At 37.4% G+C, this 23,488-nt stretch overlaps 1 protein-coding gene and 1 pseudogene across 10 annotated transcripts in view; one reads left to right on the top strand and one right to left on the bottom strand.

The window, feature by feature from the left end:
* Nucleotides 1-23,488, bottom strand: part of UBR3 (ubiquitin protein ligase E3 component n-recognin 3) — a 263,282-nt gene that overhangs the window by 13,024 nt on the left and 226,770 nt on the right. For all 9 annotated transcript variants that reach the window (XM_031651339.1, XM_031651340.1, XM_031651349.1 and 6 more), the window contains 2 exons: nucleotides 19,132-19,239; nucleotides 18,872-18,997 (listed from right to left, as the gene is read on the bottom strand). In XM_031651339.1, coding sequence (XP_031507199.1) covers nucleotides 18,872-18,997; nucleotides 19,132-19,239 — 234 coding nt within the window. The remainder of the gene's footprint in view (nucleotides 1-18,871; nucleotides 18,998-19,131; nucleotides 19,240-23,488) is intronic.
* LOC103876303 lies at nucleotides 4,890-5,615 on the top strand (annotated as a pseudogene). Its single transcript, XR_635491.4, has one exon. The product of XR_635491.4 is annotated as a mitochondrial pyruvate carrier 2 pseudogene (transcript).

Here is a 23,488-nt window from a genome sequence, read left to right as displayed (position 1 = left end):
AATTTTTGACACATTCTGGATACAAGTCTTTTTTCACACAGCTAGAAAAAAATTTTAGGTATAAGTCACATACCATAAATGTTACTCTTTTAATACATACAATTCAGTGGTTTTCAGTATATTCATGAAATTGTGCAACCCTTGCCAGTATCTAATTCCAAAATATTTTCATCACCCCTATTATAAATTGAATTAATTTCATTTTCAGATCGCTCACTGCTAGTGTATAAAAATACAATGAAATTTTTGTACATCTATCTTGTATCCTACAACCTTGCTGAACTTGTTTATTAGCTCTAACAGGTTTCTTTGGAGATTCCTTATGGTGTTCTAGAGGTAAGGTCATTTTATTTGCAAACAGAAACTGTTTCACCTCTTCCTTTCCAATCTGGATGTCTTTTTTTCTTTTTCTTGCCTACCTGCCTTGCTAGAAAATTTAGTACAATACTAAAAGTGGTGAGAGCAGGCATCCTTGTCTTGTTCCAATCTTGTTCCTGTCTTTCACTATTAAGTATGATGTTAGCTAAGAGTTTTTGATATGCTCTTTATCAGGCTGAGAAAATGCCCTTCTATTCCTAGCTTTGTGAGTGTTTTTACCATGAAAGGACATTAGGTTTTGCTAAATGGTGTTCTTTGACAAATGAAATGATCATATGGTTTTTCTCCCTTTATCCAATTAATATGTGAACTAAATTAATTGACTTTTGTTGTCAAACCAACTGTGCATTCCAGGATAAACCCATTTGGTCATGCTCATGTTCAATGCAGCATTACTTACAATAGCAAAGATGTTAATGAACCTAAGTGTCCATTGATGGATGAGCGAATAAAGAAATAGCCCTCTGTATTCATGAGTTCCACAACCAGCCATATATCAAAAATATTTAAAAAAATAAAACACAAATAATACAATATAATTATTTGTAAAGCATTTATATTATATTAGGTATTATAAGTAATCTAGGGTAGAGATGATTTAAAATATATGGGAGGGTGTGCATATGTTATAAGCAAATACTACACTATTTTATGTAAGGGACTTGAACATCTAAGGCTTTTAGTATCTGCCGGGAGGTTCCTGGAACAAATCCCCTACAGATAGCGAGGTATGACTGTATACACATGAAATATTACTCAACCTAAGAAAAGAAGGAAATGCTGTCATTTGTCACAACATTAATGAATCTGAAGGACATTATGTTAAATGAAATAAGCCAGTCACAGAGAGACAAATACTGCATGATCTCATACTGGAATCTTAAAAAGTAGAAGCAGAGTAGAATGGTGGTTACCAGGGTCTGGGAGAAATGGGGAGATGTTGGTCAAAGGATACAAACTCTGTTATAAGATGAATAAGTTCTGGAGAGGTAATGTATAGCATGGTGACTATATTTAATAATACTGTATTGTATACTTGAAATTTGCTAACAGAGTAGATCTTAAATGTTCTCATCAGAAAACATAACTATGTGAGATGATGGATATGTTAATTAGCCTGATTGTGGTCATCATATACAATGTATACATATATCAAAACATTACACATTGTATATGATAAATATATATAATTTTTACTTGTCCTTAATATTTATAACTCAAATATTTCTTGTACCTCAATAAAGCTAAAAGAAAAATACCCATTTGGTTATAGTGTATTATCCTTTCTATTGCTAATATTTTATGAAGGCTTTTGCTTCTATGTTCATGGGAGACATGGGTTTGTAGTTTTTTTCATAACACCTGGTTCAACTATCAGGATAAAACTGGCCTCATAAATTGAGTTCAGAAGTGTTCCTTCTTCCTTTATTTTCTGAGATAGGTTCAAGAGTATTGGTACAATTTCTTCCTTAAATGTCTCATAGAGTTTACCACAATGTTATCTTTGTTGGTATAAAGTTCTTGATGTTTCTTTTCTGGATGAGTAACAATTATGTAGGTTTGATAACTAAATTAAATTTTCTTGGTATACATATATTCAGATTTTCTATTTCTTCGTCAGTTTTAGTAATTTATATCTTTCAAGAAATTTATCCATTTTATCTAAGTTGTCAAATTTATTGGCAAATGTTTTCCATATATTCTCTTATGGCTCAATATGGATGTCTTCTTCTCTTTCATTCCTGATATTGGTAATTTGTACCACCTCCTTTTTTTTTCTTATCAATCAGCTCTCTTCCAGTTCAGCTGAGCTCTTGTCATCTAGGTTTATCCATTTTACAGACTTTTGCAAAGAACCGGATTTTGGACTCATTCATTTTCTCTACTGTTTTGCCATTACAACTTCATTGATTTCTGTTCTGATTTTTATTATCTCCTTTCTTGTACTTGCTTTAGGTCTAATTTGCTCTATTTCTAGCTTCATATGGTAGAAACTTAGGTAATGATTTAGATATTTCTTTTTAATTTTTATGTATTTATGTATGTATGTATTTATTTATTTATTGAGACAGAGTCTCGCTGTCGCCCAGGCTGGAGTGCAGTGGTGCAATCTCTGTTCACTGCAACCTCCGCCTCCCAAGTTCACGTGATTATCCTGCCTTAGCCTCCTGAGTAGCTGGGACTACAGGTGCGCACCACCATGCCCAGCTAATGTTTGTATTTTTAGTAGAAACAGGGTTTTACCATATTGGCCAGGCTGGTCTCAAACTCCTCGGCCTCCCAAAATGCTGGGATTACAGGCGTGAGCCACTGTACCTGGCCCTTCTTTTTTTAAAAAAAGTATTTGAAGTGACAAATATCCCTCTAAGAACTGCTTTGGCTGGATCCCACAATTTCAGTATATTGTGTTTACATTTTTACTCAGTTAAAAATATTTTCTAGGCTGGGTGAGGTGGCTCATGCCTGTAATCTCAGCACTTTGGGAGGTCAAGGTGGGTGGCTCACTTGAGGTCAGGAGTTCAAGACCAGCCTGCCCAACGTGGTGAAACCCCATCTCTACTAAAAATAAAAAAATTAGCCAGGCATGGTGTTGGGCACCTGTAATCCCAGCTATTCAGGACTCTGAGGGAGGAGAATTGCTTGAACCCAGGCAGCAGAGGTTGCAGTCAGCTGAGATCACACCACTGCACTTGAGCCTGGGCAACAGAGGGAAACGCTGTCTCAACAAAAAGGAAAAAAGATCTTTTCTAATTTCCTTGTGATTTCTGCTTTGATCCACAAATTACTTAGAATTATGATGCTTATCACAGATTTGATGATTTTCTGTTATTTTCTAATTTAATTCTGTGTGGTCAAAAAATGCTCTATAACTTCTTTGAAAATTGATACTTTACGACTTGACATATGGTTTATTCTAATGAACGATATTCCATGTGTAGTTGTATATAATATATATTCTACTGTTTTTTTTTTTTTTGTTTGTTTGTTTTTTTTTTTTTTTTTTTTTTTTTTTTGAGACGGAGTCTCGCTCTGCCGCCCAGGCTGGAGTGCAGTGGCCGGATCTCAGCTCACTGCAAGCTCCGCCTCCCGGGTTCACGCCATTCTCCTGCCTCAGCCTCCCGAGTAGTTGGGACTACAGGCGCCCGCCACCTCGCCCGGCTAGTTTTTTGTATTTTTTAGTAGAGACGGGGTTTCACCGTGTTAGCCAGGATGGTCTCGATCTCCTGACCTCGTGATCCGCCCGTCTCGGCCTCCCAAAGTGCTGGGATTACAGGCTTGAGCCACCGCGCCCGGCCATATTCTACTGTTTGTTGGAGAAGTTATAGATGTAGTTATGTCATAATAGTGTTGTTCAGGTCTCTTTTATCCTAGTTGATTTGCTCTCTACTTCTTATTGATTACTAAGAAGGCACATTGAAGTCTCCAGCTATAACTATAGATTTGTCTATTTCTTCTTTCAATTCTGTCATTTATTTATGTAATTTGGAGCACTGTTATTTTGTGCATGTATGTTTACAATTTTTGTATCTTCTTGCTCTACTGAGAGAGGGAATTTGTTACATGTAATGCACAAAATAACTTGGGAAGATGGGAACTGCCAATGGTAGAAAAATAGCAACATTTTTCCAGCTTATGATAGGAAACCCAACAATGAATAAAAATTAACAAAGATCTACATAAACACATTTTTTCCCCTAGACCTCATAGGATATATTTCAGTATTACTTGGCCTCTCCTATGAAGCAGACCTTAAGTCCAAATGTTGGTCACTAAGATGAAAAAAACCTACTGCAAGAAACATTTATAAAATAAAATTTTCTCAGTTTTTGACTTGGACAAAGGTGACATATTATTCTAAACAAAGAAAAACTCATGAGGTGATGGCTTTTTAAAAAATCGAATATTTTCAAAAGACGTATTATATAACAAGCGTGTCATAGTAAAGAAAATACAAATGGGCTTTTTCTCGCAAGATGACGATCACTCTGGGGACTGAGGCTGGTGTGTGCTGCGGCTGCTCTCACCCTGGAAGAAGGCATTCGGGCCACTCTAACCAGATTCTTAAGTCGCTAGGAATAAAAGAGGGGTAGAGAGAGAAGCGACTCAATTCTGTAGTCTCTCGCTCACGAGCCTCCAGTCAAAAGAAGAGAATGGTGCAGCATCATCTTTAGGCACTGAAGGCCTGAAAAGCCCATTTTAACTACAGGTCTGCTTAATCAAAGTTAAGGAGCAGAAGAACCAGCGCAGCTTTACTTTCCCTTCTCTAACATGGCCTCGAGTGTGGGGTGGGGGGAGGGGAGGGGAGAAAAAGAGGAGGTTTCCGCTTGACCCCGCCCACGCCTCGGGGCGAGCCAATCCTGGCGGGCAGCTCAGCCTGCGTAAGCTCGCTGCCAGTAGGGCGCTGGGTGGACTCGGTGAGGTGATTGTTTTGACACCTGTTGCCAAGGCTCCTCCTCCCTCTCTCCTTCACGGGGCGGGCTGCGGACCAGGAGCGGGCCAGGGGCGGGCCGTTGGCAGCCTCCGACCCTCAACCTTCGCCGGGCGCGGACCTCAGCTTTTTGGTTCACGGCGGGGCAGGGAGAGCCACGGGAAGGGCTCTCCAGGCGAGAGGCGGACGCCAGGCGTCGTGGCAAGGAAAAGGGACTAGCTCCACTTCGTTGTCAGCTGGGGACGAGAATCGAGCCACGCTCCCACCTGGCTGCTCACAATCCGTCGGCGGCGATGTCGGCCTCCGGTGCCCGAGGCCTGCGGGCCACCTACCACCAGCTCCTCGATAAAGTGGAGCTGATGCTGCCCGAGAAATTGAGGCCGTTGTACAACCATCCAGCAGGTCCCAGAACAATTTTTTTCTGGGCTCCAATTATGAAATGGGGGTTGGTGTGTGCTGGATTGGCTGATATGGCCAGACCTGCAGAAAAACTTAGCACAGCTCAGTCTGCTGTTTTGATGGCTACAGGGTTTATTTGGTCAAGATACTCACTTGTAATTATTCCAAAAAATTGGAATCTGTTTGCTGTTAATTTCTTTGTGGGGACAGCAGGAGCCTCTCAGCTTTTTCGTATTTGGAGATACAACCAAGAACTAAAAGCTAAAGCACACAAATAAAAAGAGTTCCTGATCACCTGAACAGTCTAGATGTGGACATAACCATTGGGACCTAGTTTGTTATTTGGTTATTGATAAAGCAAAGCTAACTGTGCGTTTGGAAGGCACAATAAAACTAACTGTAACTGGTAGCTAGTGCTTGATTCAATAGAAAAATAAAGTTTTAATAACAGTAAAAAAAAAAATACAAATGGCTCAACTATGGAAAATGCTTAACATCAGGAGAAATTAAAACTACACTGAGTTGCTACAGTGAGTGATCTTTTGTACCCAGACAAAAGAGCTCAAAGCAAAGATCAAATAGTTTTATAACACAAAGTAACTTATAATAGGGTAACTTACACATTACTGGTATTCACATAAATTGGTAAAACTCAATGAAGGGCAGTTTTACAATAACCATTAAAACTATAAATGTATGCAACTGTTGACACAGCAAATCACTCCTAAGAATTTATCTTAAAAATATAATTGAAAAAATGCAAAATAACATATATGTACTATTATTCACTGTGGTATCATTTATCAATGGCAAAGGATTAGAAATAATCCCAATGTTTATTAACAGTGGACTGATTAAATACACTCAATATATCATATAATGAAATGTTCTGAAGCTGTGAAACAGAATGAGGAAGATCTTCATGTACTGAATATGAAATGGTCTCCAAGATATATTAATAGCAGAAAAATGCAAGGTGTAGAACAGTGTGCAAAAAGGGAGCTAAAAGAAAAAAATATATACCTTCACACCCATGAATTTGTATAGGCATAAAATGTCTATGGAATAATAAAAAGGAAACGGATAGTGATTGATAGCAACTACTGAGTGGCTAGGGAAAGGGGTAAAAGGGAAATTTTTTCATAGTCTTTTTGTACTGTTTGAATGTTGAAAAATGTGAAAACATTACTTATTCCCCCCAAAATACATTTTTTATTTTCTGTAAATTTAATTGTTGCAATAATGTATCTATGCTGTTTAAAAATCAAGAAGTAAAAAAATATATCATTAGCAAAAAAGTCTCTTCACCATCTTCTCCAAATCTTACATTCACTACCCCAACTTCTACGACTAGACGTAATTTATGTATCTTTCCAGAATATCTTACACATATATAAGCAATATAAATACCACTATTTCTCCCCTATCTGAATTTATGCCTTACCTTTAGTTATTCATCTCTGAGCTCTTTCTATGTAACAATATAGAAAACTTTCTATTCTTTACTACAGAGTATTCCATTGTATGAATAAACCATAATTTAGCCAATTTCCCATTGATTAATGCTTAAGATGTTTTAATTTTTTGCTATCCCATTATGTATATCCAATTACCAATAAATAGATCACCATATTATTATAAGAAATATCTCTAGTGGAGTTTTGATAGATTGAGATCAAAGCGAGTACAGTAAGCAATATTATAGTAGTTTTTACAGATTTAATACTAGAAATTTACCTATATTTCTCAAAAAATGCTTTTGTGTGGCAAAAAACAGCGTAGCCTGGGTCCAGATGTTAGTAGTGTAGGGTCAGGGTTCAAACTAAATGTTTTCAAATTCTGCCTGCTTTTACTTACAAGGTGTGAATCTTAAGTTACCTCATCTCTGTGCGCCTGCTTCCTTGTCTGGAAAATGATAACAGCTACCTCTCAGTTATAATGAAGTTTATTATTATTATTATATTATTTTATTATTTTCAGAGACGGAGTCTCGCTCTGTCTCCCAGGCTGGAGTGCAGTGGTGCGATCTCGGCTCACTGCAAGCTCCGCCTCCCGGGTTCCCGCCATTCTCCTGCCTCAGCCTCCCGAGTAGCTGGGATTACAGACGCCCAGCTAATTTTTGTATTTTTAGTAGAGGTGGGGTTTCACCGTGTTAGCCAGGATGGTCTCGATCTCCTGAACTCATGATCTGCCTGCCTCGGCCTGCCAAAGTGCTGGGATTACAGGCATGAGCCACCACGCCTGGCCTATAATGAAATTTAAAAGGATAAAAATGCAAAGCACTTAAACAGTACTTAGCATGTAGTCAATGTGTACTACATGCTAGCTATCATTTTTCATGGGAAAATTATTTTGACAGAAGAAGAAAAAAATAAAGGAGATATATTAATGTTCTTCAAGTTTTATGGAGGTGGGGGGGGGGGGGCTAGATAATAAGGCCCTGTGAGAATCTTATAACTATTTTCTTCCAATAAAAATGCACATACACAAACTACTTTACAAACAATGCTATGGAACTTAGAAGTTACATGAAGCTGCTCTATTTAGAATTCCAGAGTTAGAGAATAAAAGAGACAGATTCATTTAAGAAGAGAGAAAAGATAAGGGAACTATGTAGGTTACTATCATTAGTCCTAACATGGTAGTAGAAATAGTGCTAGACTAAGATATTTCACTAAATTAGGAAGTCTAATAGATTACTGTGGAGCACAAGCTTGCTGTGTTAGAACATCTACTTACCATTCTTGATTATTTGCTATGCTTAACACAATGTTTGATTAAAAAATGTATTGCTGGGGGCGCCCAAGATGGCTGAATAGGAACAGCTCCAGCCTCCAGCTCCCAGCGTGAGCAACACAGACAACGGGTGATTTCTGCATTTTCACCTGAGGTACCAGGTTCATCTCACTGGGGCGTGTCAGACAGTCAGTGCTGGTCAGCAGGTGCAGCCCAACCAGCAAGAGCTGAAGCAGGGCAAGGCATCGCCTCACCTGGGAAGCGCAAGGGAGAAGGGAATTCCTTTTCCTAGCCAAGGGAAACTGAGACACACAGCACCTGGAAAATCGGGTAACTCCCACCCTAATACTGTGCTTTACCAAGGGTCTTAGCAAACCGCACACCACATTATATCCCACACCTGGCCCGGAGGGTCCCACGCCCACAGAGCCTCCCTCATTGCTAGCACAGCAGTCTGAGATCTAACTGCAAGGCTGCAGCGAGGCTGGGGGAGGGGCGCCCACCATTGCTGAGGCTTAAGTAGATAAACAAAGCTGCTGGGAAGCTCGAATTGGGTGGAGCCCACCACAGCTCAAGGAGGCCTGCCTGCCTCTGTAGACTCCACCTCTGGGGACAGGGCATAGCTAAACAAAAAGCAGCAGAAACCTCTGCAGATGTAAAGTCCCTGTCTGGCAGCTCTGAAGAGAGTAGTGGTTCTCCCAGCACGGAGGTTGAGCAGTGGTTCTCCCAGCATGGAGGTTGATATCTGAGAATGGACAGACTGCCTGCTCAAGTGGGTCCCTGACCCCTGAGTAGCCTAACTGTGGGACATCCCCCACTAGGTGCAGACCAACACCTCACACCTCACACAGCTGGGTACATCTCTGAGACGAAGCTTCCAGAGTAAGAATCAGACAGACAGCAACACTCGGTGTTCAGCAATATTCTATCTTCTGCAGCCTCCGCTGCTGATACCCAGGCAAACAGGGTCTGGAGTGGACCTCAAGCAAATTCCAACAGACCTACAGCTGAGGGTCCTCACTGTTAGAAGGAAAACTAACAAACAAAAAGGACACCCACACCATCATCAAAGACCAAAGGCAGATAAAACCACAAAGATGGGGAAAAAGCAGTGCAGAAAAGCTGGAAGTTCAAAAAATCAGAGCACATCTCCCCCTTCAAAGAAACGTAGCTCATCACCAGCAACGGAACAAAGCTGGACGGAGAATGACTTTGACAAGTTGGGAGAAGAAGGCTTCAGTCGATCAAACTTCTCAGAGCTAAAGGAGGAACTACATAACCAGCGCAAAGAAACTAAAAACCTTGAAAAAAGAATGGATGAATGGATAACTAGAATAATCAATGCAGAGAAGACCATAAAAGAACTGATAGAGATGAAAACCATGACACGAGAACTACGTGACAAATGCACAAGCTTCAGTAACTGACTTGATCAACTGGAAGAAACAGTATCAGCGACTGAAGATCAAATGAATGAAATGAAGCAAGAAGAGAAGTGTAGAGAAAAAAGAGTAAAAAGAAATGACAAAGCCTCCAAGAAATATGGGATTATGTGAAAAGACCAAATCTATGTCTGATTGGTGTGCCTGAAAGTGACGGGGAAAATGGAACCAAGATGGAAAACACTCTTCAGGATATCATCCAGGAGAACTTCCCCAACCTAGTAAAGGAGGCCAACATTCAAATTCAGGAAATACAGAGAACGCCACAAAGATACTCCTCGAGAAGAGCAACTCCAAGACACATAATTGTCAGATTCACCAAAGTTGAAATGAAGGAAAAAATGTTAAGGGCAGCCAGAGAGAAAGGTCGGGTTACACACAAAGGGAAGCCTATCAGACTAACAGCAGATCTCTCGGCAGAAACTCTCTAAGACAGAAGACAGTGGGGGCCAATATTCAACATTCTTAAAGAAAAGAATTTTCAACCCAGAATTTCATATCCAGGCAAACTAAGTTTCATAAGTGAAGGAGAAATAAAATCCTTTACAGACAAGCAAATGCTTAGAGATTTTGTCACCACCAGGCCTGCCCTACAAGAGATCCTGAAGGAAGCACTAAACATGGAAAGGAACAACCAGTACCAGTCATTGCAAAAACATGTCAAAATGTAAAGTCCGTCAATGCTAGGAAGAAACTGCATCAACTAGTGAGCAACATAACCAGCTAATATCACAATGACAGGATCAAGTTCACACATAACAATATTACCATTAAATGTAAATGGACTAAATGGTCCAATTAAAAGACACAGACTGGCAAATTGGATAAAGAGTCAAGACCCATCAGTTTGCTATATTCAGGAGACCCATCTCACATGCAGAGATACACACAGGCTCAAAATAAAGGGATGGAGGAAGATCTACCAAGCAAATGGAAAACAAAAAAAAGCAGGGGTTGCAATCCTAGTCTCTGATAAAACAGACTTTAAACCATCAAAGATCAAAAGAGACAAAGAAGGCCATTACATAATGGTAAAGGGATCAATTCATCAGGAACAGCTAACTATCCTCAATATATATGCACCCAATACAGGAGCACTCAGATTCATAAAGCAAGTCCTTAGAGACTTACAAAGAGACTTAGACTCCCATACAATAATAATGGGAGATTTTAAGACCCCACTGTCAACATTAGACAGAACAACGAGACAGAAAGTTAACAAGGATATCCAGGAATTGAACTCAACTCTGCACCAAGCCGAGCTAATAGACATTGACAGAACTCTCCACCCCAAATCAACAGAATATACATTCTTCTCAGCACCACATCACACTTATTCCAAAATTGACCACATAGTTGGAAGTAAAGCACTCCTCAGCAAATGTAAAAGAACAGAAATTATAACAAACTGTCTCTCAGACCACAGTGCAATCAAACTAGAACGCAAGACTAAGAAACTCAATCAAAACCACTCAACTACATGGAAACTGAACAACCTGCTCCTGAATGACTACTGGGTACACAACGAAATGAATGCAGCAATAAAGATGTTCTTTGAAACCAATGAGAACAAAGATACATCATACCAGAATCTCTGGGACACATTTAAAGCAGCGTGTAGAGGGAAATTTATAGCACTAAATGCCCACAAGAGAAAGCAGGAAAGATCTAAAATCGACACCCTAACATCACAATTAAAAGAACTAGAGAAGCAAGAGCAAACACATTCAAAGGCTAGCAGAAGGCAAGAAATAACGAAGATCAGAGCAGAACTGAAGGAGATAGAGACACAAAAAACCTTCCAAAAAATCAATGAATCCAGGAGCTGGTTTTTTGAAAAGATCAACAAAATTGATAGACTGCTAGCAAGATTAATAAAGAAGAAAAGAGAGAAGAATCAAATAGACGCAATAAAAAATGAAAAAGGGGATATCACCACCAACCCCACAGAAATACAAACTACTATCAGAGAATATTATAAACACCTCTACACAAATAAACTAGAAAACCTAGAAGAAATGGATAATTTCCTGGACACTTACACTCTCCCAAGACTAAACCAGGAAGAAGTTGAATCCCTGAATAGACCAAGAGCAGGCTCTGAAATTGAGGCAATAATTAATAGCCTACCAACCAAAAAAAGTCCAGGACCAGACGGATTCACAGCCGAGTTCTACCAGAGGGACAAGGAGGAGTTGGTACCATTCCTTCTGAAACTATTCCAATCAATAGAAAAAGAGGGAATCCTCCCTAACTCATTTTATGAGGCCAACATCATCCTGATACCAAAGCCTGACAGAGATACAACAAAAAAAGAGAATTTTAGACTAATGTCCCTGATGAATATCGATGCAAAAATCCTCAATAAAATACTGGAAAACCGAATCCAGCAGCACATCAAAAAGCTTATCCACCATAATCAAGTGGGCTTCATCCCTGGGGTGCAAGGCTGGTTCAACATACGCAAATCAATAAACGTAATCCAGCATATAAACAGAACCAAAGACACAAACCACATGATTATCTCAATAGATGCAGAAAAGGCCTTTGACAAAATTCAACAGCCCTTCATGCTAAAAACTCTCAATAAATTCGGTATTGATGGAACTTATCTCAAAATAGTAAGAGCTATTTATGACAAACCCACAGCCAATATCATACTGAATGGGCAAAAACTGGAAGCATTCCCTTTGAAAACTGGCACAAGACAGGGATGCCCTCTCTCACCACTCCTATTCAACATAGTGTTGGAAGTTCTGGCTAGGGCAATCAGGCAAGAGAAAGAAATCAAGGGTATTCAGTTAGGAAAAGAAGTCAGATTGTCCCTGTTTGCAGATGACATGATTGTATATTTAGAAAACCCCATCATCTCAGTCCAAAATCTCCTTAAGCTGATAAGCAACTTCAGCAAAGTCTCAGGATACAAAATCAATGTGCAAAAATCACAAGCATTCTTATACACCAGTAACAGACAGACAGAGAGCCAAATCATGAATGAACTCCCATTCACAATAGCTTCAAAGAGAATAAAATACCTAGGAATCCAACTTACAAGGGATGTAAAGGACCTCTTCAAGGAGAACTACAAACCGCTGCTCAGTGAAATAAAAGAGGACACAAACAAATGGAAGAACATACCATGCTCATGGATAGGAAGAATCAATATTGTGAAAATGGCCATACTGCCCAAGGTAATTTATAGATTCAATGCCATCCCCATTAAGCTACCAATGACTTTCTTCACAGAGTTGGAAAAAACTACTTTAAAGTTCATATGGAACCAAAAAAGACCCCACATTGCCAAGACAATCCTAAGCCAAAAGGACAAAGCTGGAAGCATCACGCTACCTGACTTCAAACTATACTACAAGGCTACAGTAACCAAAACAGCATGGTACTGGTACCAAAACAGAGATATAGACCAATGGAACAGAACAGTGCCCTCAGAAATAATACCTTACATCTATAGCCATCTGATTTTTGACAAACCTGACAAAAGCAAGAAATGGAGAAAGGATTCCCTATTTAATAAATGGTGCTGGGAAAATTGGCTGGCCCTAAGTAGAAAGCTGAAACTGGATCCTTTCCTTACTCCTTATATGAAAATTAATTCAAGATGGATTAGAGACTTAAATGTTAGACCTAATACCATAAAAGCCCTAGAAGAAAACCTAGGTAATACCATTCAGGACACAGGCATGGGCAAGGACTTCATGTCTAAAACACCAAAAGCAATGGCAACAAAAGCCAAAATTGACAAATGGGATCTAATTAAACTAAAGAGCTTCTGCACAGCAAAAGAAACTACCACCAGAGTGAACCGGCAACCTACAGAATGGGAGAAAATTTTTGCAATCTACTCATCTGACAAAGGGTTAATATCCAGAACCTATAAAGAACTCAGTCAAATTTACAAGAAAAAACAGCCCCATCAAAAAGTGGACAAAGGATATGAACAGACACTTCTCAAAAGAAGACATTCATACAGCCAACAGACACATGAAAAAACGCTCATCATCACTCACCATCAGAGAAATGCAAATCAAAACCACAATGAGATACCATCTCACACCAGTTAGAATGGCAATCATTAAAAAATCAGGAAACCACAGGTGCTGGAGAGGATGTGGAGAAATAGGAACACTTTTACACTGTTGGTGGGACTGTGAACTAGTTCAACCACTGTGGAAAACAGTGTGGCTATTCCTCAAGGATCTAGAACTAGAAATACCATTTGACCCAGCCATCCCATTATGGGGGATATACCCAAAGGATTATAAGTCATGCTGCTATAAAGACACATGCACACGTATGTTTATTGCAGCACTAGTCACAATAGCAAAGACTTGGAATCAACCCAAATGTCCATCAGTGACAGACTGGATTAAGAAAGTGTGGCACATATACACCATGGAATACTATGCAGCCATAAAAAAGGATGAGTTCATGTCCTTTGTAGGGACATGGATGCAGCTGGAAACCACCATTCTCAGCAAACTATCACAAGAACAGAAAACCAAATACTGCATGTTCTCACTCATAGGTGGGAATTGAACAATGAGATCACTTGGACACAGGAAGGGGAACATCATACACTGGGTCCTATTGGGGGAAGGGGGGAGAGGGGAGGGACAGCATTAGGAGATATACCTAATGTAAATGACAAGTTAATGGGTGCAGCACACCAACACGGCACATGTATACATATGTAACAAACCTGCACGTTGTGCACATGTACCCTAGAACTTAAAGTATAATAATAATAATAAAAAATGTTCCTCCCCCCAAAAAAATGTACTGCTAGGCTTGACAGTCTCCAGACTATTAGAAAGAATAACTGAATTTAGCAGGACAGCTAAGTTTCTAAGATTAATGTTCAAAAATTCCAGTTAAGTTTCTACATTTTAGCAACACATAGAAAACATAACTCTTAAATGATTCTATTTATAATAAAAGCAAAAAAAAAAAAAAAAAAAAGGCATGGGAAACATAGAAGCATTTTGTGGGGGGTGGGGCACTACCTATCACTTCCACGGCTGAAAATAGTACTGGATGTGCACTAAGACAACAGAGAAATAAAGACTTAAAATGGGACATATTATTATCAGATTATATGATCATAATTATATAGAATACCTAAAATAATAAAAAGGTAAATTATTAGAACAAAAAACTTTGGCAAGTGGCCAATCACAAGACTATACAAAAATCAATGGTATTCTTACATGCCAGTAAAAATTAATCAGATAATGTAACAGAAGATACCATTTAAATAGAAATTACAACCATAAAACCTCTAGGATTAATTAGCTTTATATAAAAAAAAAAAAATGCTCCAGACTTGGACGATCTAAAATTCTATTAAAAGTGTTGTAATCCCAGCACTTTGGGAGCTGAGGGTGGTGGATCACTTGAGGCCAGGAATTTGAGACCAGCCTGCCTGACCAACATGGTGAAACCCTGTCTCCACTAAAAATACAAGAACACTAGCCTGGTGTGGTGGTGCACACCTGTAATCCCAGCTACTTGGGAGGCTGAGGCACAAGAATCGCTTGAACCCAGGAGGTGGAGGTTGAAGTGAGCTGAGACTGTGCCACTGCATTCCAGCCTGGGCAGCAGAGTAAGACTGTCTTCCCCCACCTCCCACAAAGAGTATTAAAACACCTGACTAAATGAATATATAAACCATGTTCAATGTCTTAAAATTATAAACCGAAGATAATTCCAAACTAAAATCTTGTAGGATTTGGGAAGTAACTTGACAGATTAAAAAAGGTATATAAGAATAAAAGCTCGGCTGGGTGTGGTGGCTCATGCCTGTAATCCCAGCACTTTAGGAGGCCAAAGTGGGCAGATCTCCTGAGGTCCAGAGTTCGAGACCAGCCTGACCAACGTGGTGATAACGCTGTCTCTACTAAAAATGCAAAAATTAGCTGGGCGTGGTGGTGGACACCTGTAATCCCAGTTACTTGGGAGGCTGAGGTAGGAGAATTGCTTGAACCCAGGAGATGGAGGTTGCAGTGAGCCAAGACCACACCACTGCACTCCAGCTTGGGTGACAAAGTGAGACTCCATCTCAAAAAAAAAAAAAAGAATAAAAGCTCATATATAGCAAAAAGAAAAAAAAAAATTTACAAAAAGCAAAAAGATGTCAAGAATAAACTGGACATTCACACTATCAGATATAATGTCTGTAATAAAACTACAGTAATTAAAATAGACTGCTACTAGTACAGAAGCAAATAGCTCAATAGTATATAATCCAGAAATGTGAAAACTTGATACCATGAAAAATCAGTCCAAAAAACTTAGATTATTTCATAAATAATTTGTACATAGTGTTGGAAAAACTGTCTTATCAAATAGAGAAAAAAATTAGAGCTTTACCTCATACCACACCACAAAATAAACTCCAGACTGAACTAAAAATCTAAATATGAAGATAAAACTATGAAAATAATAGAAGAAAATACAAAATAAATTTATAATATCAGGTTGGAAAATTATTTTTTTTAATTTTTAATTTTTGTGGGTACATAGTAGGTGTGTATATTTCTGGGGTATATGATGGAAAAGGATTTTAAAAATCAGATTCTAAAAGTACAATTCATAAAGAAAAAGGTAATAGTTCTAACAACATTAAACTGAAAAATTTCTGTTCCACAAAGGACACTATGGCAAAACAAAAGCCAGTGAAAAGATATCTACTATGCTTAAAAACAGAATGAAGATAATCACAAAAACCCAATTTTTAAAAATGGCCAGACTAGGAACAGAAAGTATACAGAGGGAAACTTAACTGGCTAAGTATATGAATATATGAAATTGCATTTACAATTAGAGAAATGCAAATTAAATTAACATAAGCATATGATTTGTACTCAACTGACTGCCAAACATTACACACTGGCTAAGAAGTGCTGGCAAGTATATGGGGGAAAACAAGAATCCTCTTGCACTGCAAATGGGAATATAAACCTTGAGCAGCCATTTAGAAAAACAAACAGGCAGAATGAATCCTATGGTTCCAACAATCCCACAACTGGTACACAGCCCAGAAAAACTTTATATTAAAGAAATCTTTATATTAAAATATACAAGACATTAGGTTCATAGCAACAGTTAATTTTTTTCCCATAGAAGCAAAGAGTTGGAGGAAGCCTAGATGTTCATCAATGAAAAATAAATAGATGTGGAAAAAATATATATTGGAATATGACAGCACGAATATGCTGAACAAAGAGATGATTTATGTCCCTGGTAGGACAGTGTGAGACAGGATTTATGTCCCAAACAGGACAGCATGAGATTTCATCATGCTACTCAGAATGGTGTGCAATTTAAAACTTATGAATAGTTTTTTTCTGGAATTTTCCATTTAATATTTTCAGATTGCAGTAGACCATGGGTAACAAAAACCACAGAAAGCAAAATCACAGATAAGGGGGTATGATTGTATACAAAAACAAAGTAAGATTACACAGATGACAGAAACTAAATAAAAGGAGAACAAATTTCCATCTAAAGCTCTGATCTCACTTTTCTCACTTCAGTTGAACAGGTCCACCTAAAGAGTCCAACTGCCCCCAATCTGAATATACACAAAGTACTTTCATTCCATCCCCCACGCATCTGCCCTGTATTTCCTCCTTCTATTAAGTTTTCCCTAAAAGTTCAAGTCTCTTAGTCTCAAGAAACAAGTACAGTATGACTCTTCCTTTTCTCTTGACTCTCACACATTCAACTAGTTGTCAAATCCTATTTTATCTCTGAAATCTCTACTTGCTCTCCAGCCTCTTCTATTCCCAGTATGTCCTTTCCTAACTGGTCTTTCTGTTCCCATCTGTCTATTCTTCACAATCTGTCTTATACTAGAATGAGGTTTTATCCTGAAACAAAATTTGAGTCATATCATATTTTTGTCTAACATCTTTCAATGGTCCAAATTCACTCATGTGAAATTCAAGATCCATTACAACTATATTTTAATCTCTTTCTTCACCATGTCACATTGTTCCTTTTTATGCACTATATTGAATGTATTTCTTTCTTGGTCTAAGCATGTGTGGTATTCCACTACAGGCATCACTGTACACTCAAACACCAGACCAACTTTCAATGCCCAGCTCAAGAGCTTCTGCCTCCACATACTTTCCAGCTTATGGGCAAAAAATACTCTCATAAAAACTAATAACAAAATAAGCCATAAGGTAAGAAGAACAGAGAGAACCAAAGCCTTTAAATGTGAAAAAAGTACAGGTGGTAAAAGAAGTTGATTTTGTTCAGTTACACTTCTCCATGCTTGAGGATGCTCATATGCCAGAAAGAAACACACTTTTTTAAAATATAAAATTTAAAAACTATGAAAGAAAATATCTAATGAATGGTTATTCTAAGAATTTTTTCAACATCTTATAACTCTAAAAAGAATGTTTTGGTGACAAATGTGCAGCATTTATCTTGAAGCACTTGATAAAAACCAAAGAATTCTAACTATTTAATGTAATGGTGAATTACTTAAGAAAGAGGGAGCACAAAACTGCTTAATTCTAAAATACTTCAGGATTCAAAGGCCGTAAATATGATAAATGTTTAATTTCCACATCAAATTCCCTAGAACTGAATGGCAGATAAGTCAGGATCACATTCCTATAAGCACAGTTTGGGTTTACTTACCTTCTGGTTTCCTACCCTGTCATTTTCTTGCCCACTCATACCAATCCACAGTTTTATGAAATAGATTAAACCAGTGATAATTCATTCACCCATTTTAATACAACTGGTTACAAACTGAATACTGCTATAAATGCCGTCATATCTTCAAACAACCAGTTTTCCGACCAACATAACTTTTAAAAGAATATTAAAAGCAGATGATGTTAGAGATACAAATGTCAATAACACTGAATCCTATGATCCTATTCATCAGGTACTGGGAATGTATCATCATTGATCTAATCCAAAGCTGCTCAAACATCCAACATTAGTAATATTATCATAAAAATGGGTGGATGTTAACAAATACAACAAAAATAGTAAATATCCTAAATATTTATTCCTTTAATCTAGACTAACATATAGTCATATGAGTTACATATGTACTACACTACATATCAGTATATTTAAAACAAAATAGCTTACTATAAAAACAAGGCTTGGCTGATGCAGTGGCTCACACCTGTAATTCTAGCACTTTGGAGGGCCAAGGCAGGTGGATCACCTGAGGTCAGGAGTCTTGAGATCAGCCTGGCCAACATGGTGAAAACCCTGTCTCTACTACAAATACAAAAATTAGCTGGGCATGGTGGTGTGTGCCTGTAATCCCAGCTACTAGGGGGGGCTGAGGGAGGAGGATCGCATGAACCTGGGAGGCGGAGGTTGCAGTAAACCGAGATTGTGCCACTGCACTCCAGCCTGGGTAACAGAGAGAGACTCCGTCTAAAATAAAACAAAAAAAGCTCCCTCCTACATATCCCAAATTATCTACCTGGCAGCTAGGTAAATCTTCCCCAAAAAGATGGTGCTGAAGAAGGCTGGTGATTCTGAGAAAAGGTAAGCAGAAGTCCTGTAAGTACTTTTCCATGGATTCAGGAGACCAAGCAATAGGGTTAACCTAAAGTTAAAAAAGAAAATTAGAACAAGTCAGTCTACAATAAATAAGAGTTTTCAAAAATTACTTTCATAATGGCAAGAAAATGTAAATGTTTTACTAAATAACCACTACATCTGATTTTAGCAAAAGCATACCATTGCACACTCCTGAGTTCCTTCTTCATGGTATAACTTTCCTTTAGATAGTTCACTTATCACAAAGCTCAGTAACACTTCATAAGACTTTTCTGCATCACATGTACTCTGAAAAAATTAAAATATAAGTTACACTGGTCATTGAAAATTATAAGAAATTTACATTGGAAGTAATTTTAATGAGTAGAGTAAAACTGTGATTATATTATTTTTCAAGCATATGAGCTTCTTCAAAATTTGGGTAAAACTGTACACCTCTGGATTCACAATGAAACTGGGTAGGTGGTCAAAGCTATTCCAATACTTCTTTAAAAGACAGCTTATAAATTACATAATTATATGTAAATAAACATATGTAAGTCATGTTTTTTGACCCAGTAACTCCCACCCCTGGGAATTCTTTCCTGGGATATACTCCAAAAGAAAAAAAAAAATAGCTGTATGTACAAGACATCTATTACAGCACTATTACAGCAAGAAACTAGAAATGACCAACAAGAGTGAGGGAGTTACCTAAAAAATGGAATACTAACTTAAAAAACATTTTCTAAGCAGTGAATGTGGCAAATTTAAGCTGTACAAAAAATATTTACAATCTGAAAAGAGTCAAATTTTAAAAAAATATAGTCATTATAGTGGTGTAATATATGCATATAATATATGCATACAATAGAAAAAATATAGACCACAACTTTTTTCTTTTACAATTTCCCTCAAATGTCTTTGAGGATTTATTAAAATAATACACCATAAAAATATGACAATATATTTATTACAGAATATGCAGATAGTGACATTAAGTAACAGTCTACAAGTTGATCTTAGTGATTACTTCCATTTTTATAAGAAAGAAAAAATAATGGCTTTTTATGAATTCAAATTTATTTCAATAAAATCTTTATACTTAAATGCACCTCTTTTTATATTCACTAAAATAGAAAGTGTAACATGCAAAGTACCATAATATGTAAATTGGGATAAAGTCAGAACTGCTATGATGTCCTTTATTCTACTTATTAACTATACTTTTAAAATCCTAAAATATAGGAAGGGACAAACACCACAGAATGTAAGTTTAACCTTAACTTTTAAGGCACTGATAGTTTGGATCAGAGAATTTATTATTGGATGATATTTGGTCTTTCTGTAGTTCCTCATTGTTTCCTTCATGTTACTATGCTCTTTCCAACTAGACTGTAAATTCCAAAATATCAGGAATTATGCTTTTTATTTTCCATGTATCCCTCTGCATAACAAAAATCTGAGCAAGAAATACTTGCTAATTAACTGATGAAATTTATTTTGGTAATATTGAAGTTTTGGAATACTGGACGTTGGAACTTGCTTGGGTGTGCCTCTTCTGGTAATCAGTTCTTTGCATTATCTTTAAATTACTCCTGTGCTTTCCGCCATATTCACTCAGTCATGTAGTATTATGTCCTGATTCTAAACTGTAACAATGACTCTGACTCTGCAATGAGTCTCCTTGTATCATGTGACTCGCCCCATCCTTATCTAATTAACAGTATGATTACTTGTTAAATATAATGACCTATAGATTACATATCCAGGAATCAATATCCCACTAAATATCAAAACAGCAATGTATCATGTTTTTAAAATTAAGTAAACTATCTCTTAAACAGACAGAGTTCACCTAAACTCAAAACACTACCATAGATTTGTAGAAAACTCAAAATACTACCATAGATTTGCTATTTATTAATGTGGCATAGTTAAGTTTCTCTAAATGTACAATTCAGCCTAAAAGCTTCCTAAATTCAATATACCTTTTTGAGTAAAATATTCAAAGAGTACAACAGAATAGTATTTCTGTTCAGATCAGCTAAGTAAGTTACTGAGTGGTAACTGACTTTTAAGTCATTATTAACAAATACATTTTGAGTGCTTGTTTTACACACAGCAAGTTTTACATCATATCAGAAAGTTAAATATAATGTAATGTTCACCGCTTTGTATTGAGAATTCTTCACAATACAAAGTATTAAGAAAACATATTTTACACAGGCAATCTCTGAATAAAAGAAAAAGTAGGCTCATGAAGCTTAAGAAAGATAATTTCTGAGAACATGGATGAAAGACCTAAAATAGAGATAAGAAGAATCCTAAGGGGGAGGCGGCAAAAGTATGTGGGTTAAATTTTAAAAAGGATCAAGGGTCAAGAGATGCAAGAGAGTCTGTGTTGGATAGAATACTTTGTCTAAATTATAGTACTTCTTAAAGTTTTTGATTTCAATATATTTTGGATGCTATGATACCACACCCCAGCAAACAAAACAATAAAACCTATCCAAGGATCCCAGACTAAGACATTCTAGTAGGCTGGGCATAGTGGCTCATGCCTGTAATCCCAGCACTTTGGGAGGCCAAGGTGGGAGGACTGCTTGAGGCCTGGAGTTCAAGACCAGCCTGGCCAACACAGCCAGACTTCCTCTCCACAAAAAATGGGAAAGTTAGCCATGTGTGGTGGTGTGCGCCTGTAGTCCTAGCTACTTCAGAGGCTGAAGTGGGAGGATCAATCGAGCCCAGGAGTTTGAGGTTGCAGTGAGCTGTGATCATGCCACTGCACTCCAACCAGGGTGATAGAGTGAGACCCTGTCAAAAATAAAAAAAGAAAAGAAAAGAAAGATAAGAAAGGAAAAGGAAGGAAGGAAAGAAAAAGAAAAAAGAAAAGAAATTCTAGTATAAATACTCTTAGCAGAAATTCCATTGACAAAAAAGTACGATTTACACTACCTGTAATGATGACTTTTTCAGAACTAAATCTCATTATCAAATTAACACCCCTTCAAAAAATATATAGTACCTATATTTTTACTACCATAGGCCAGATTAGATCTGGCAAAAATATGTTTTCATTACAATTATTATGCCAAACACATGCAATTAAAGAGATGAAGTGAATCAGTGAAATTCAATGAAGAAAGGGAGGAAAAGGTTGGGAGAAGACATAAAGAAGGAAGTGAAAAAAATAAGAGGAATCAATGATGCAGAAATCCAAGTAGTTACAGAGGTCACAATGGTATATTTTGTCACTCATAAATATGGTTGTCTCCCAGTTTCCATGATGGATGGGTTCCAGGAACCCCCCCATTAGAAACCAAAAGCCACAGATCCTCAATTTCCCAACATAAAATAGTGTACTACCGTATAGTTATTGGTATTACAGGCATTTACAATCTGCTATGTGTCTAAATGTTTATGTCTGTTATACAAAAATCTAATAACATATAGTAAACCAACCTATAGATTATCATAATTTTTAATTTTCTTTCACTAAAGAAAATTATATATTTATATAGCTATAAACTAATATACTAATATATATTTATATGGCTATAAGCCAATATGCTTCTAATTAATGTTCTGATAAGAATCTGTCTCATATAAAGTATTTTATTAAGTGTTTTTTAAAAATAACTAAATTATTAGGTTCAGGGAAAAACTGTACTGAACAGTTACCTAAATTACATCAATTGTAAATAGAGGTAGACCCAAATTATATCAGCAAATTTCTTAAATGTGTAATTTTTATGATTAGACAGCTTACTAAGGAAACATATTTAAATAATGACACAGCACAGACACCTAATATACCTGATTTGAATACTATCTAAGCACTAACAATCCAAATATCAGATTACATTGCAGTCAGAAAAATTAAAAGAATATTTAGGAAAAATAGGCCAGGCAAGGTGGCTTACGCCTGTAATCCCAGCGCTTTGGGAGGCCAGGGCAGGTAGATCACCTTGAGTCCAGGAATTCAAGACCAGCCTGGGCAACATGGTGAAACCCCAGCTCTACTAAAAATACAAAAAATGAGCCGTGCGTGGTGGCACAAGCCTGTAGTCCCAACTACTCATCAGGGCTGAGGTGGGAGGATCCCTTGGGCACAGGAGGTTGAGGCTGCAGTGAGCCCTGATCATACTATTGCACTATAGCCAGGGTGACAGTGAGACCCTATCTCAAAAAAAAAAAAAAAAAATAGGAAAAACTAAAGATAATTACAAAAAGAAAAATTGCCTAAGAATTAACCAGCAAGAAGGGAAAAAAATATTTCAAGAAAGACAGAAATTCATTTTGAGAATTTAGAATAACAGAATTGAAACAGAAGTGCCCTTATAAATCATATGGTCTAAACCTTTCATTTACCTTTGAGAAAGCTGAGGCTTAGACAGTTATGTTTTGACTAAAAAAGTAACATCTCTATTCAGTGGCAGGAGATTGGCCTTGTACTTGGGTTTGATGGCCAACTGACACATAATACATAATTATCCTTAACCCATAATTAAGACATAGTGAACTCTGTGATGATATATTAAATGTACACATAATT

This window comes from Papio anubis, chromosome 10 (assembly GCF_008728515.1).
Source record: "Papio anubis isolate 15944 chromosome 10, Panubis1.0, whole genome shotgun sequence".
Lineage (NCBI taxonomy): Eukaryota > Metazoa > Chordata > Mammalia > Primates > Cercopithecidae > Papio > Papio anubis.
This window is presented reverse-complemented; position numbering and strand designations above follow the sequence as displayed.